The 17,657-nt window shown below is 46.3% G+C and overlaps 1 protein-coding gene across 5 annotated transcripts in view; it reads right to left on the bottom strand.

Annotated features, from left to right (window-relative positions):
- Window positions 1-17,657, bottom strand: part of ZMYM3 (zinc finger MYM-type containing 3) — a 451,376-nt gene that overhangs the window by 325,008 nt on the left and 108,711 nt on the right. For all 5 annotated transcript variants that reach the window (XM_069209214.1, XM_069209211.1, XM_069209204.1 and 2 more), the window contains exon 6: window positions 15,524-15,710. In XM_069209214.1, the coding sequence (XP_069065315.1) occupies window positions 15,524-15,710 (187 nt within the window). The remainder of the gene's footprint in view (window positions 1-15,523; window positions 15,711-17,657) is intronic.

Here is a 17,657-nt window from a genome sequence, read left to right as displayed (position 1 = left end):
CTATTTGTGTTGTTCCCCAAATTTGGAAGTAAGTGTTCAGTATTTGGGGGTGAATCTCCCATTCGTGGATCTGTTGGTGATAACGAGAGAGATTGTCTGCTAACTGATTCTGAATTCCTGGAATAAATTGTGCTATTAGGCGAATGTGGTTGTGAATCGCCCAATGCCATATTTTCTGTGTCAGGAGACACAACTGTGTCGAGTGTGTCCCTCCCTGTTTGTTTAGGTAATACATTGTTGTCATGTTGTCTGTTTTGACAAGAATGTATTTGTGGGTTATTATGGGTTGAAATTCTTTCAGCGCTAGAAATACCGCTAACAGTTCTAAGTGATTTATGTGAAACTGTCTTTGCTGTATGTCCCATTGTCCTTGGATGCTGTGTTGATTGAGGTGTGCTCCCCACCCTGTCATGGAAGCATCTGTCGTTATCACGTATTGTGGCACTGGGTCTTGGAAAGGCCGCTCTTGGTTTAAATTTATACTGTTCCACCATTGAAGCGAGATGTATGTTTGGCGGTCTATCAACACCAGATCTAGAAGCTGACCCTGTGCTTGTGACCATTGTGATGCTAGGCACTGTTGTAAGGGCCGCATGTGCAACCTTGCGTTTGGGACAATGGCGATGCATGAAGACATCATGCCTAGTAGTTTCATTACTATTTTGACTTGTATCCTTTGTTTTGGACACATGGCCTGTATTACATTGTGAAATGCCTGTACCCTTTGTGGGCTTGGCGTGGCAATCCCTTTTGTTGTATTGATTGTTGCTCCTAAGTATTGCTGTGTTTGACACGGCAGAAGGTGTGACTTTGCGTAGTTGATTGAGAAACCTAGTTTGTGTAGGATTTCTGTGACATATTTTGTGTGTTGTGAACACCGTCTTAGCGTGTTGGTTTTGATTAACCAATCGTCCAGGTACGGGAACACATGTATTTGCTGCCTTCTGATATGTGCAGCTACTACTGCCAGGCAGTTTGTTGCCATTCGGAATAACAACTGCGCCAAGAGTTTTTACACTTTGAATTGGTAATGTATCCCTTGGAATACAAACCTTAGGTACTTTCTGTGTGAAGGATGTATTGGTATATGGAAATATGCATCCTTTAAGTCTAGTGTTGTCATGTAGTCTTGTTGTTTGAGCAGTGGGATTACGTCTTGTAAAGTAACCATGTGAAAGTGGTCTGATTTGATGTAGGTATTTAATGTTCTGAGATCTAGTATAGGTCTGAGACTCTTGTCTTTTTTGGGTATCAGAAAGTACAGTGAGTAAACTCCTGTGTTTAATTGTTGTCTTGGTACTAATTCTATTGCTTCTTTCTGTAGCAATGCCTGAACTTCTAGTCCTAGAAGATCTACATGTTTTTTTGACATACTGTGTGTTTTCGGTGGGACGTTTGGAGGGAATTTGAGAAAATCTATGCAATAACCATGCTGGATAATTGCTAAGACCCAAGTGTCTGTTGTTATTTCCTCCCAATGTGTGTAAAACGTGGTTAGTCTCCCCCCCCACAGGTGTTATGTGTTGGGGATTTGTGACCTTGAAGTCACTGTTTGTTTGGAGGAGTTTTGGGACTTTGGAACTTTCCTCTATTTCTTTGAAATTGTCCTCCTCTATATTGTCCCCGAAAACCTCCCCGCTGATGCTGGCTCTGGTAAGTGGGCTTTGTTTGTGAGCTTGTGGCTTCTGTGGTCTGCCCTCGAAACCCCCCTTGAAATTGTGTCTTTCGAAATGTGCCTCTGCTCTGCGGGGAGTAGAGTGCGCCCATGGCTTTGGCCTTCTCAGTGTCTTTCTTAAGTTTTTCTATTGCAGTGTCCACCTCCGGCCCAAACAACTGCTGTCCGTTGAATGGCATATTCAGCACAGCTTGCTGTATCTCTGGTTTAAATCCTGATGTACGCAGCCATGCATGTCTCCTTATTGCTACTGCTGTGTTGACAGTTCTAGCAGCTGTGTCTGCAGCATCCATTGCTGACCGTATCTGATTATTAGAGATACTCTGTCCCCTCTTCTACCACTTGCTGCGCTCTTTTTTGGAACTCTTTTGGTAAATGTTCAATAAAGTGTTGCATCTCATCCCAATGGGCCCTATCATATCTGGCTAACAAAGCTTGCGAATTTGCAATGCGCCACTGGTTTGCTGCCTGTGCCGCCACCCTTTTGACGCAGGATCGAATTTTCTACTTTCTTTATCTGGAGGTGGTGCATCTCCTGAAGTATGTGAGTTGGCTCTTTTGCGCGCTGCTCCCACTACAACAGAGTATGGTGTTAGCTGTTGTGTGATGTACACTGGGTCTGTTGGTGGCGGTTTATATTTTTTATCTACTCTTGGAGTAATGGCTCTCCCCTTGACAGGCTCTTCAAATACTTGTTTGGAGTGTTTGAGCATTCCGGGTAACATCAGAAGACTCTGATATTGACTGTGTGAAGACGACAGTGTATTAAAAAGAAAGTCGTCTTCAATGGGTTCTGAATGAAGGCTGACATTGGGAAATGCAGCAGCTCTCGATACCACTTGAGCGTAGCCTGTACTATCCTCTGGTGGCGATGGTCTTGCTGGATAGCATTCAGGGCTATTATCTGACACTGGTGCGTCATAAAGGTCCCATGCGTCAGGGTCATCTTGACTCATTCCCGTATGAGTTGGGGATTGCATCACAGGTGATAGTTGCGGAGAGTGATGTGGGGATGGTGGTGGTGTTACTTGTTTAGCCACCTTTGCGTGTGGCTGTTTGTCCTGGTCTTGGAAGGCAAGTTTACGTTTCATTTTGATTGGAGGAAGAGTGCTGATCTTCCCCGTATCTTTTTGAATAAAGAGCCGCCTTTGTGTGTGATCTGGCTCTATTGTCTCTAATTCTTGTCCAAACTGTGTGTCTTCATTTGTGAGGACAGTCCTTGTTCCTCTGAATAGGAACTTATTTTCGGTTCCGAGGCCGGATGTTTCGGTACCGAAACCTTTTCGGCTGCTTTTTTCGGCTCGGACGAAACCTTCTTTACTTTCGGCGTCGTGCCCTCTCGGTGCCGACCCATTTCGGTGCCGCTGTCTCGATGCCGAATCTTCTCGAGCCACTATCTCGGGCCCGAGATTGCTGTGTGCCGGTATCTCGACCGGGGTCGGATGACTGTCACCTATTTTTCGGGTTAAGCCATGGCCTGTTGGCGATGGCGTCCCCTGGGCTTTAGCGGTCTTCTCGTGAGTTCTTTGCTTCAACGTCTGTAAGGAAATGCTTCCTTGGCATGGTTACCCCCCGACTTTTTGCCTTTGCTGATGCTATGTTTTGAATTGAAAGTGTGCGGAGGCCTGCTAACCAGGCCCCAGCACCAGTGTTCTTTCCCTAACCTGTACTTTTGATTCCACAATTGGCATACCCTGGCATCCAGATAAGTCCCTTGTAAGTGGTACCCCTGGTACCAAGGGCCCTGATGCCAAGGAAGGTCTCTATGGGCTGCAGCATGTATTATGCCACCCTGGAGACCCCTCACTCAGCACAGACACACTGCTTGCCAGCTTGTGTGTGCTGGTGAGAACAAAACGAGTAAGTCGACATGGCACTCCCCTCAGGGTGCCATGCCAGCCTCTCACTGCCTATGCAGGTATAGATAAGTCACCCCTCTAGTAGGCCTTACAGCCCTAAGGCAGGGTGCACTATACCATAGGTGAGGGCACCAGTGCATGAGCACTGTGCCCCTACAGTGTCTAAACAATACCTTAGACATTGTAAGTGCAGGGTAGCCATAAGAGTATATGGTCTGGGAGTCTGTTTTACACGAACTCCACAGCACCATAATGGCTACACTGAAAACTGGGAAGTTTGGTATCAAACGTCTCAGCACAATAAATGCACACTGATGCCAGTGTACATTTTATTGTAAACTACACCCCAGAGGGCACCTTAGAGGTGCCCCCTAAAACCTTAACCGACTATCTGTGTAGGCTGACTGGTTCCAGCAGCCTGCCACACTAGAGACATGTTGCTGGCCCCATGGGGAGAGTGCCTTTGTCACTCTGAGGCCAGTAACAAAGCCTGCACTGGGTGGAGATGCCAACACCTCCCCCAGGCAGGAGCTGTAACACCTGGCGGTGAGCTTCAAAGGCTCACCCCTTTGTCACAGCACCGCAGGACACTCCAGCTAGTGGAGTTGCCCGCCCCCTCCGGCCACGGCCCCCACTTTTGGCGGCAAGGCCGGAGGAAACAAAGAAAACAACAAGGAGGAGGCACTGGCCAGTCAGGACAGCCCCTAAGGTGTCCTGAGCTGAAGTGACTCTAACTTTTAGAAATCCTCCATCTTGCAGATGGAGGATTCCCCCAATAGGATTAGGGATGTGACCCCCTCCCCTTGGGAGGAGGCACAAAGAGGGTGTACTCACCGTCAGGGCTAGTAGCCATTGGCTACTAACCCCCCAGACCTAAACACGCCCTTAAATTTAGTATTTAAGGGCTTCCCTGAACCTAAAACTTTAGATTCCTGAAACTACAAGAAGAAGAGGACTGCTGAGCTGAAAAACCCCTGCAGAGGAAGAACAGAAGACACCAACTGCTTTGGCCCCAGACTTACCGGCCTGTCTCCTGCCTTCCAAAGAAACCTGCTCCAGCGACGCTTTCCAAGGGACCAGCGACCTCTGAATCCTCCGAGGACTGCCCTGCTTTAAGAAAGACAAGAAACTCCCGAGGACAGCGGCCCTGCTCCAAAAGAACTGCAACTTTGTTACAGAGGAGCAGATTTAAAGACCCCTGCAAATCCCCGCAAGAAGCGTGAGACTTGCAACACTGCACCCGGCGACCCCGACTCGACTGGTGGAGAACCAACACCTCAGGGAGGACCCTCCGGCGACTCCAAGACTGTGAGTAACCAAAGTTGTCCCCCCTGAGACCCCACAGCGACGCCTGCAGAGGGAATCCCGAGGCTCCCCCTGACCGCGACTGCCTGAACTCCATTTCCCGACGGCTGGAAAAGACCCTGCACCCGCAGCCCCCAGCACCTAAAGAAACGGAACTCCTGTGCAGGAGTGACCCCCAGGAGGCCCTCTCCCTTGCCTAGGTGGTGGCTACCCCGAGGAGCCCCCCCCCACTTGCCTGCCTGCAACGCTGAAGAGATCCCTTGATCTCTCATAGGAAACCATTGAAAACCCGACGCGTGTTTGCACACTGCACCCGGGCGCCCCCGCGCTGCTGAGGGTGTACTTTTTGTGCTGACTCGTGTCCACCCCGGTGCCCTACAAAACCCCCCTGGTCTGCCCTCCGAAGACGCGGGTACTTACCTGCTGGCAGACTGGAACCGGGGCACCCCCTTCTCTCCATTATAGCCTATGTGTTTTGGGCACCTCTTTGACCTTTGCACCTGACCGGCCCTGAGCTGCTGGTGTGATAACTTTGGGGTTGCTCTGAACCCCCAACGGTGGGCTACCTTGGACCAAAAACTGAAACCTGTAAGTGACTTACTTACCTGTTAAAACTAACATTACTTTACCTCCCCCAGGAACTGTGAAAATTGCACGGTGTCCACTTTTAAAACAGCTTATTGTGTTTTATGTAAAAAGTATACATGCTAATGTAATGATTCAAAGTTCCTAAAGTACTTACCTGCAATACCTTTCAAGTGAGATATTACATGTAGAATTTGAACCTGTGGTTCTTAAAATAAACTAAGAAAATATATTTTTCTATAACAAAAACCTATTGGCTGGATTTGTCTCTGAGTGTGTGTTCCTCATTTATTGCCTGTGTGTATGTACAACAAATGCTTAACACTACTCCTTTGATAAGCCTACTGCTCGACCACACTACCACAAAATAGAGCATTAGTATTATCTCTTTTTGCCACTATCATACCTCTAAGGGGAACCCTTGGACTCTGTGCATACTATTCCTTACTTTGAAATAGTGCATACAGAGCCAACTTCCTACAACGTCTTACTCACGGTTTTCGGCGTTTCTTCGGGATCGATCTCCGAGTCCGATTCCTGGGTGGAGAATGTTTCTTCCTCCTCCTCGAAACGCCCTTGTCCTGTCGGCGCCGACGCCATTTGCAGTCTTCTTGCTCTTCGGTCCCTGAGTGTCTTCCTGGACCGAAACGCTCAACAGACCTCACAAGTATCCTCCTTGTGTTCTTGTGACAAACACAAGTTCCAGACCAGGTGTTGATCTGTATATGGATACTTGTTATGGCATTTTGGACAGAAGCGGAATGGGGTCCGTTCCATCAGCCTTGAAGAGACACGTGGCCGGGCCGACCAGGCCCCGACGGGGATCGAAAAAAAACCCGAAGGGCCACCGGAGCTCTTCTTAATTCGGTGTCGATCTGTTGTAACTAACCCGATACCGAACGCAAACAATACCGACGATTTTTCCGAGATTCTAACTAACTTTCCGACCCGAAACTCGGAGCGAAAAGGAACACGTCCGAACCCGATGGCGGAAAAAAAACAATCTAAGATGGAGTCGACACCCATGCGCAATGGAGTCGAAATGGGAGGAGTCCCTCGGTCTCGTGACTCAAAAAGACTTCTTAGAAGAAAAACAACTTGTAACACTCCGAGACCAACACCAGATGGCGGGATGTGCACAGCATGTATATCTGCAGCTACACATGCCATCGAACATATATATATATATAAAATTAATGAAGTGTCACACTGACGAAAGGACTTAAAAAACGGATACCTTATTGTTAGGCTGCCAAGGTTACCGAACGTTTTGCCGCAGTTTGTTGTCTAGTCCTCCAATTGCAAGATCATCTAGATAAACTCCACCTGCAGATGGCCATCTGTTAGGCTCCATCCTGCAGTATGGAGCAGAAACTGTGTTGGTGTTAACTTGCCGATGACATCTCAGCAGCTGCAGGCAGAGAGACATGTCTCGTTGCCCCACCACTCCCCCCACCACCCATTCGATCAGATACGGCCTATCACAAACATCTCCTCTGCCGTCTTTCCAGAGGGATCACTGGTTTTCAATGCAGCATTAAAGCAGAGGAAGGGATGGATTGTTGGGTCCAACAGGGTTCACCACATTCAAGGATCCTTTTCAAAATATTTTTTGAATGCTTGAAGCAACAAAATGGGACCAGCACTTATTCATTGATGGCAGCAAATATGCATCTCACGGAACTGCGAGATAACTAGAGGGTCCTAAAATAAAGGCTGGATTAAGTGGCTAAGTGGATGAAGGACTTAAAAAAAGCTCTCGGCCTTCTAGCTAGTATGGAATTGTAACATCATTCGACAAGCAGGCAAATTAGAAGCCCTCACTGACTGTGGTCTTTTGGAACAGACAGCTCAAGCAATAACTTGCACATAGAGGATGTATTGATAAGCCTCATCATAAACTTTGCTTAGATGCTGTGTGCCTTTTACTGTCACAGGATCCAAAGGAAAGAACACCTTGCTCCAAGACTTACAAAAATGAAATTAAATAAATGCATAATTAAAAAAATAAAACACTACCCTCATAACCTTCTGATGGGACTGTCTCCACAACTATCCTCTGTGCCCGAGGAGGGAGAGTACAGCAGCAAACATGTTACTTACCTATAACAATGGGCTAGAACCAGTTCTAGTTTCACATGCAATGATTAGTCTGCTTCTAGCAACTGGTGCGGAACGCTACGTCCCTGTTTTGGGTGTATGTGTTTTGTTTCTTTTTGAGTATCAACCAGATTTACAGTCATGTCGACCCCATATAACTATAAACCAACAAACCCCCAGTATGTTGTTGCAAACGTCAGATAATGTTCACCTCCTCAAGTTTGTTGTTTTTTCATTTCACATCATCCAATTTTTCAACTTTCTTTTTGAAAGCACCCCTGATTTCACTGGAGAGGCAGGTGGGTTGTATATTAATAGACAACAGCGTCAAGCTGCAAAGAAAACCTTACTTGATTGTAGCAATCAGCTTGAAGCTTGTAGTGCTGTAGAATCACATGCCAGGCACACCCCTGCCATCTTCTACTAGGCAAACACTTTGAAAGTTGGTTTCCTTCAAAGTAGAGGTTTCAAGGTGGCTTCTAGTATTATCCCCTAAACTCGCATTATAACAGGACATATACTTTTTTCCTGTACGGTTAAGAGTAAGCAGGAGTAGAAGGCAAAGCTACTTACCTTTTGTCGCATTCTTTCGGATGGATACTCTAACCGCAGATTACCCACCTTAGAATATTCCCCAGGTGTCACACTGGGTCCAGTGAGATTTCTGCAGCAGTGCTCATGCTCAACGCTATGTAGATTCATGCGGCTGCGCACTGGGTCCATACTGCCCTAGGCATGATAGAGCGAAGCACCACCCCTGAGCACAGGCGTCCGTTTGTCCTTTCATTTGAGGCACTCTGACACAAGAGTGATTATTTGCTGGTTACAATGGGCAGAATACTAACTTGGGATCTTTTCAGACGTTAAGAATATACCACTCCACAGAAGGGGGGTAGAAACATGTTGTTAGATAAGACTATCCACCAGAAAGGCCATTACCTATTAAAATCAGCATTACCAATGGTAAGCAACTTGTTCTTCTAATGGATACTTCTAACTGCAGATCCCTCACCTTAGAATTGATACCAAAGCAGTCCGTGCCTCTCCCAAGGCAGGGGGAACGTGAAGTGGACTCAAACCAAAAGTCTTGCAGAACAGACTGGGGGAAGCATTCTTTCTGCCAGACCTGGCCGACAAGGCAGTGGTGCTTTGTGAACATACGCACCGATGCCCCCAACGCAGCCTGGCATTCATGCTAACACAGTGTAACAGCATCGGCCCTGGTGGAATGGGCATTCAGACTTTTCAGGCCTGCTTCTTAGCAAGCGCACAGCAGATCTCAATGCAGAGGACTGTCCATCTCATCAAGGTCCTTGTTTGAGCCATCTTGCCTTTCTTTACTCCAGAGAACCCCTAAAAAAGCTTATTGTCCACCAGATGATCCTAGTTTGATCTATGTAAAAGCCTAATGCCCTTCTGGAGTCCTACGAGAAGAGCCTCTCCTCTTCTTTCATGGGATGAGGCAGAGCAAAGGACGCCAGAGAGATGGGCTGTCCAGCATGAAAGAGTCACAACATTTGGTAGGAAGGCAGTGGTGTAGGGGGAGGCATCGAACATGCCTGCTGCTCAATCATGCGACTAACTGACATACAATCAGAAGACCGTCTTCAGTATCAGGAAATGAAGCTGGCAGCTGTGAGTCCGCTTTAAGGGCATATAAATGAGGAATGTCAAGTTAAGGTGCCAATGCACCCTTACAAACTGCTTGGGAGGGAACGTGTGTCAGGCTTTTCATAAATCCCATCACAGCGGGCAATGTGAACAAGGATGACTGGTCTGGCAAGCCTAGAATCACCCAAAGGGCAGATCAATAAACCTTTCTGCAGCGCCCACTACAAGGCCTTGCTGGCCTACTTAACAGCTTTGCCTGTAAGAGTTCTGCTTAGGAGGCACAGCACCAGGCTGCAAATGTATCCCACTACAAAGCACAAATAGATTTCATGGAGGGCCACCTAATCGCAAGGATGATATTCACCACCTGAGACGGCAAATCAAACAAGTCAGTTGCTGGCACTCAATCTCCATGCATGAAGGTGCAAGTTGCATAGATTCGGATGAAAGACCTCGGCCTGGTGCAGACAGAAGGTACTCCTGCATATTAGCTTGATCAGAAAAGATATGTGAGAAAACAGGCTTTTTGCAGGTTTTCCCCACTTTGTTGCCCCATTTTGAACTACTAGCTGGTTTTCGATTGAGAGCGCACAGAGGCGTGCTGTCGAGACCTCAGTGTCCGTGTTCTTTCCCTTTTCTAAAATATATGTTGAATTAGATACCTCTGATTGACATGAGCTGATTCACTTATAGGTCCCTAGTAGATGGTACCCACGTACCAAAGGCATACAAGGCTGGCTGTCCACACAAGAGTTGCAGCACTGGTTGTGCCACTGTGTGTGACACAAACTGAAAACATAAGTTTCAGCTGCCATTGCAGACTAAAGAGGCTGTGTACGCACTGCACACCCACCTTAAGCCCTTACCTATATACGCAAGTCTCGTAAGGCAGCCCTGTGTAGCCCTATGGAAAGGAGCTGTATACTGTTAAGACAAATATTTTCTGGTATGTCTATGCAGCAAAGCCTTAAACGGTCAATGTTTGCTGCGGATTGCTAAATAGCCTTATAAGGTAATTGCAGAGCTAACAGTTGGCACTCCGGTTTTAGAACCAGTTTTCCATGGGCGCGTTGCCCATGGTAGCCACACCGCCAAAAGAGGACTACCAAGGTCCTCACACAGACTGTAGGAAAGTGCCCTCTTTCTTGGCATGGTTGCCTGTAGTCAGTACGTTTGACTGGGTCTACTGTGTTCCTGCTAACCAGGACCCCAGTAGATTTGCTCTCTCCTCTAAACTGTATCTTTGTCTTCCAATAATTGGCATACTGGTTCCCTATCTAAGACCCTAGCATATGGTACCTGGGTACCCAGGGCACTGGGGTTCCAGGGGATCCCTATGGACTGCAGCAGTTATTCTGCCACCCAGAGGGAGCCCATGCAAAGGGTTTTGCAGGCCTCCCATTGCAGCCTGCATGAAACTGGTGCATACACACGTTTTCACTACAGGTCACTACACCAGGTCACTATAAGTCACCCAATCATACGCCCTCTCAGCCCAGAGGGCAGGGTGCAGGTACCTGTGTGTGAGGGCACCCTGGTAGTAGCAGAGGTGCTCCCACATACTCCAGATCCTTTTTCCTGGACTTTGTGAGTGTGGGGATGCCATTTTATGTGAGTGCTGGATATAGGACACTACCTAGGTCCAGCTACATATTGTTAACTCCAAACCTGGACATGCTTGGTATAAAACATGTCGGAATCATACCTCAATACTGTTGCAAGTACTGGAAGTATGATTCCATGCACTCTGGGGGCTTCTTAGAGGACCCCCAGCATTGCTACCACCAGTCTTACAGGGTTTTCGGGGCAGCCCAGTTGCTGCCGCCCCTCTGACAGGTTTCTGCCCTCCTGCTGCTTGATCTGTTCAAGCTCAGGAAGGCAGAACAAAGGATTGCCTTTGGGAGAGGGAGGTAGCACCCTCTTCCTTTGGAAATAGGTGTGACTGGCTTGGGAGGGGTAGCCTCCCCAAACTACTGGTTTGCTTTGAAGGACACATTTGGTGCCCTCTGTGCATAAACCAGTCCACACTAGTTCAGGGACCCCCAGTCCCTGCTCTAGCACAAAACTGACAATAGAAAGGGGAGTGACTAGTCCCCTGTCCATCACCAACCCAGGGGTGGTGCCCGGAGATCCGCCAGAGGGTCCCTGGATTCGGCCATCTTGATTCCAAGGTTGGCAGAGAACTCTGGGAGCATCTGAGTGGCCAGGCCAGGCATTTGACGTCAGAGCCCCCTCCTGATATGTGCTTACGTGGTTAGGTGACCAATCCCCCTTTTAGGGCTATTTAGGGTCTCTCTCTTGGGTGGGTCCTCAGATTCAGCTTGCAAGATTCCATCAGGACTCCTCTGCAACCTTCACTTCGACTTCTGGCCTCCGGAACTACGACTGGAACCTACAGGACCCGACAGCTGCTTCCAAGAAGAAAGGACTATTCAGCAACATTGCTTCCAGGATTCCTGCCAGCTTTGCAACACTTTCCTTGCCGTGCATCCTCAGAAGACTGCAACTCTTCAGCCTGCACAAGAAGAAGGAGGAGGAGGAGGAGGAATCTCCCTTGAAGTGAAGGAGTCACTCCCCTGCAACCTTAGGCACCTACAACAAGAGACTACCAGCTGTGTGGATCCCCTCTCCTGCTGAGCTGCATGGATTCTGCATCAGGGGTGGTGGTCCGGAGTAGTCATCTTGGTCCTCTCTGCCAGCTGTCCAGCTTTGGTGGCGGTAAGCCCTTGCCTTCCCACGCAGAAAAGTACCCCTGTGCACCGCATCTCTTGCAGCTGCTAAGGCTTGTTTGCATGGGCATCGACTCCATCTTAGATTGTTTTCCCACAGAGGGTAAGGTAGGAGTGATAGAGCATAAAGAAAAGAGATGTCCGTGCAAATGGAATAGAGATATATATATATATACACATATGAACAAATGAGTGTTTTAACTTAAACGGCTACAGGCTCCCGGGGTGGTGGGAGGGAGCATGTGAATCTGCAGCGGAACATGCCACGAACAGATGTACACTGGGTAAGTGACATTTTCCGCTCAATGGCATGTGTAGCTGCAGATACACATGCTATGCATAGATTACAAAGCAGTTTTGCCTCCCATAAGCGGTGGTCAGCCTGAAGGAGTTGAAGTTGTTTGAAATAGTGTTCTTAGTACAGCCTGTCCTACTGTGGCCTGTTGTGTTGCTAACACATCTACACAGTAATGCTTGGTAAATGTATGGGGAGTTGACCAAGTGGCTGCTTTACAGATTTCTGCCATTGGTATATTTCCTAAAAAAGCCATTGTTGCCCCCTTTTTCCTGGTGGAATGTGCTTTTGGTGTTACTAATAGCTGCCTTTTAGCTTTTAGATAACATGTTTGGATGCATTTTACTATCCATCTAGCTAGTCCTTGTTTTGAGATAGAGTTACCAGTATGTGGTTTCTGGAATGCCACAAATAACTGTTTGGTTTTCCTAAATGATTTAGTTCTATTAATGTAATACATAGTAGGAAGTTGGCTCTGTATGCACTATTGCAAAGTAAGGAATAGTATGCACAGAGTCCAAGGGTTCCCCTTAGAGGTAAGATAGTGGCAAAAAGAGATAATTCTAATGCTCTATTTTGTGTAGTGTGGTCGAGCAGTAGGCTTATCAAAGGAGTAGTGTTAAGCATTTGTTGTACACACACAAGCAATAAATGAGGAACACACACACTCAAAGACAATTCCAGGCCAATAGGTTTGTGTATAGAAAAATATCTTTCCTTAGTTTATTTTAAGAACCACAGGTTCAAATTTTACAAGTAATACTTCAAATGAAAGGTATTTCAGGTAGGTACTTTAGGAACTTTGAATTATCAAAATAGCATATACAGTTTTCACATAAATGACATATAGGCTCCCCCTGACCGCGACTGTCGGACTCCCAGATCCAGATGCCTGGTAAAGACTCTGCACGCGCAGCCCCCAGGACCTGAAAGATCGGAACTCTAGTGCAGGAGTGACCCCCCAGGAGGCCCTCTCCCTTGCCCAGGTGGTGGCTACCCAAAGGAGCCCCCCACTTGCCTGCATCGCTGAAGAGACCCCTTGGTCTCCCATTGGAAACCCGACGTGTGTTTGCACACTGCACCCGGCCGCCCCCGTGCTGCTGAGGGTGTACTTTCTGTGCTAACTTGTGCCCCCCCCCCCCCCCCCCCCGGTGCCCTACAAAACCACCCTGGTCTGCCCTCCGAAGACGCGGGTACTTACCTGCTGGCAGACTGGAACCGGGGCACCCCCTTCTCCATTGAAGCCTATGTGTTTTGGGCACCACTTTGAACTCTGCACCTGACCGGCCCTGAGCTGCTGGTGTGGTAACTTTGGGGTTGCTCCGAGCCCCCAACGGTGGGCTACCTTGGACCCAAACTTGAACCCCGTAGGTTGGTTTACTTACCTACAAAAACTAACAAATACTTACCTCCCCCAGGAACTGTTGAAAATTGCACTGTCTAGTTTAAAAAAAGCTATATGTGATTTATTTGAAAAGTATATATGCTATTGTGATTATTCAAAGTTCCTAAAGTACTTACCTGCAATACCTTTCATTTGAAGTATTACATGTAAAATTTGAACCTGTGGTTCTTAAAATAAACTAAGAAAAGATTTTTTTCTATACAAAAACCTATTGGCCTGGAATTGTATTTGAGTGTGTGTTCCTTTATTTATTGCTTGTGTATGTACAACAAATGCTTAACACTACCCTCTGCTAAGCCTACTGCTCGACCACACTACAACAAAATAGAGCATTAGTATTATCTCTTTTTGCCACTAACCTACCTCTAAGGGGAACCCTTGGACTCTGTGCCTACTATTCCTTACTTTGAAATAGCACATGCAGAGCCAACTTCCTACACGGGTTAACCCTCAAACCTTCTGGTCATATGCAACAGAAAGACTGTTGGCGAACACGCGCGTTCATGCACAAGTTCTTACACAATTGTTCCACCTTGCAGCTAGTCATTTACCAGTGCCTAAAAATAAGAGTCAGAAAGTTTATAAAGTAAAATCTATTATCAGGCAGCAGTGCTTTGCAAAACGCAAATTATCCCATAAGAGTGGTACCATAATATTGCAAAATCAAGGTGTACAAAAATCACTACAATGAAGTGATGCATTTGGAGTGGATTACCCAGTTGTTGTGAAAGTCCCAGAACCACAGAGAATTATGACAAACAGCAAATAAAACATTCCAGAGCCTCACCCGAGAACTAACAATTCTCACAGAAGTCTTCAATCTCACCACAATAATGGAGTTTTACCTTATGAATTTTTTGACTGCAGGGAGAAAAAAAAAAAAAGAAAAAAAAGGATAGGACATAGCCCATGTAATTAAGCCAGATGTCCCAGCAATCATTAGTGATCATCTGTTAACTGGTGGATAAATGAAAGACCACTTCCCGCAGAACATGTTGGCTTAAAAAAGCAGCAGAGGTTTGTGATGGCAGGGACTGGATCATCTACTGCAGCTGGCGATAGTATCTGACACACCCCTGCCCTAAAAGGAACGGAACGTCTGATAGGGAGCCTGGACCTGCTGCAAAGCTTGGGGTTTCCAGAGCAACTGGATCCAGAACAGGCCTCGATATTTTATGTATTGCTGATGAGACTGCCTCGCTAGGCAGGCTTTGCACAGAAACGAGCAATGCTTCTGTTATTCCTGCCGATTTCCAGAGAGCAATCTGCCTTTTGCCACACAGGTGTCCAAATAGGGTGACAGCCACAATGATGCATCAACCCATGGAGTGAGCCAACTGCTTACAGTATTTCAAAATCTGTTTGGATGAATGCAAGCCATCACTGACTAACACCTTGGAGTGCACCACCAATTACTTAGATGCTGGAGACCATACAGGTGTGGCGTCTGGAGCCACTGGAATCACTGAACACGCAGCAACAGGCTCACCTTTACAGGCACTCTGGAGCCATCCTGAATTAATCCAAAATGGAGAATCAGAGGGCTTCGATCAGCGCAAGGTCTGCCAGGAGTCAGAAATTTCAGTTCCTTTTTTTTTTATTTTTTTTTTTAAATAAAAAAAAAAAAAAAAAGAAGGTGAGGACAGTTCCAGAGGAAGAGTCTGGCATTAGGTGACTTCTAACAGTCCCATTTCCATGAGGAAGAGTAATTTCTTTTGCCTATGGCTCGTGTGCCTTCTGTGGGACCTACCTAAAGGAGAAGGGGATATTGGCCAAGAGTAAAGAAAATCCATCCAACAATAGGTTACCTACTGTAAAAGTACCAACAGCTAGTCTCTCCATAAACAATTCACCAAACCACAAGAACAAGTGTTACGCAAGCAAAAGCTTCCCACAGAACACAACATTGCAAGGCCATCACTAGTCATTTTCTGATTAAAGAAGACATGAATGACTCACCTCCCCTGGTTTGTGACAGATGCTGCACTTGATGATATCGCCAGTGTCGGAAGGTCTCTGTGGCGGTGGGGTAGGCCGCACCGGCTGTGCCTCAAACAGCGACAGACAAGCAGAAGTACAAAACTCCTGAAAGGAGCCTCCGTCTCCAGTCTGGGCCACAACAGAATCTTTGGAGCTCAGGATTTCCCTTAAATGTCAAAATGAGTGTTAGTGAATGCAGAGGAAGCAAAGTACTTACTTGTAACCCTGGTTTTTAATTACAGGAACCATTATTAACATTAACAGACCAGAATTCAGCCACTTGCTCTAAACGTTTTTTTAAAAAGAAACTCAAACAAGGACTAACACTTTAACGGGGTTTCAATGATGGAAATATATAGTAAATATACAAGATCACTGGAACAAGGTGAAGGTTTGTGCATTTCTAGTCAATCCAGGACCATGTTTAGCGACATTAGGGTGTCTTATGAGCCGTTCAAGCTGATAATGCTCTGTCCACTCTCCGATATTATCTATCTCTTGACATTCCTCCTTCCCCTTCATGTCCCTTTCGTTGCTTCCTTCTCTTCCAGCATCTTGGACGGAACCAGAGTACATCTACGAACTATACAAACAAGCCACAACACAAATTTAAAATAAATGTCCTTACGCTGTGTTATTTGCTTTTCTTAATAAATATACAAACTAAATTTCATGATTTATTCCTTTATTTTCCTTACTTCTTCAAAGCATATAACCAACACATGTTTCGTCGGGCATCACCTAGAGTTCCGCAGGGATACAAACTAAAATTCAACACCCAACCACCACATTGCAAAACAATGCGACTAGCAGGCTTCAAACTTGTGGCTCATTTCTTCATGTCTGCACTCTTCACCAATCTTTGAAATAAACTCCTCTTTAACCCAACCCTTTATGGTCATCTCTGCTGCAATGATCGCCTCCAGACTGGGCCTCCTTTCATCCGTCTGACAGAAAGTATGCATTGCAGTTCCATCACTACTTGTGCAATGAGATCTAATTATCTTGGTGATGAACCCTGACAGCAAAGCTGTTCTTAAACCAAAATTAAAGGTGAAGTGTTGACTATCTGCCTTTTCATGGGATCCACTGGCAGCAATTGGTTGTGGGGCAGTGTTCACAGTGGATCCTGTTCATCACAGGTGTCCCCGGGCCACAATTCTGGTGCATTCCAATGACATAACCAAGTTACTCCCTTTCGGTACCTGACCACTTGGCATCACTCCCTTAGACAGTTCAAACTTACTTCAGAAAGTAGAGGGTGTTAGAAACAAAGCATCATTAAGATTAAATAGATAACCATAAATAACTTCAATGGCCAGTCAGGGTTACTTTAAAAAAAGAAAAGGACTTTATCAAGCAACTATGAAATGAAAACTCAGATTCATAAAGAAAACCAAATGGTGCCATTGCTTACTAGGATCAGCATATGATACCAGACACTGCTATGGCTCCGCAGAGCTAGGAGGTGGGTTTCTGTTACGATAGGCACAATGCCCAATACTATTTACTGGGGCTTGGTCTGAGATGACTCTTGGAGCTTGAACACACTGGGTCAACAGTTCGTCGCAGGTGCGGAGCTCACACAAATGGATTTTACAGGGGGATAAGGGATAAAGATGCAGGAAGTACTGACTTCACTTAACTCCATGAGTGTCACCAAACGGGTAATAAAAGACGTAATTCTCAAATGAGTAAAAGCAACCATCCAAACCACCCAAATAAAAGGAACTAAGCAGCATGGATTTTATGCAGCAGGTAAGGACAAGAAAGGGCTCTCCCTATGGGCGCATAACACTGACTACTCTCAGGGCCACTGTGTGTCTCCTGACAAGCCTCATCCTTCCTTAGCAGATACTCCTACAATCATAACTGGGCTGGTGGACCACAGAGAAACCTTGGACCAGTGTACAACCCTTGGCAGAGCGCAGTCACCTGGACATTCAGGCACTACACCATAGCATCATCAATTAAGGCATGATAGAATGATTCTAATAATTAGATATGTGTCCAATTCACATATGTTGACTGCTTCTTAAATCATGTTAGGCTTGTGTTTGATAAATAACATTTGCTAACTCATTCAATTGTTAATTAGGAAATGTCCTAACTT

This window comes from Pleurodeles waltl, chromosome 2_1 (assembly GCF_031143425.1).
Source record: "Pleurodeles waltl isolate 20211129_DDA chromosome 2_1, aPleWal1.hap1.20221129, whole genome shotgun sequence".
Lineage (NCBI taxonomy): Eukaryota > Metazoa > Chordata > Amphibia > Caudata > Salamandridae > Pleurodeles > Pleurodeles waltl.
This window is presented reverse-complemented; position numbering and strand designations above follow the sequence as displayed.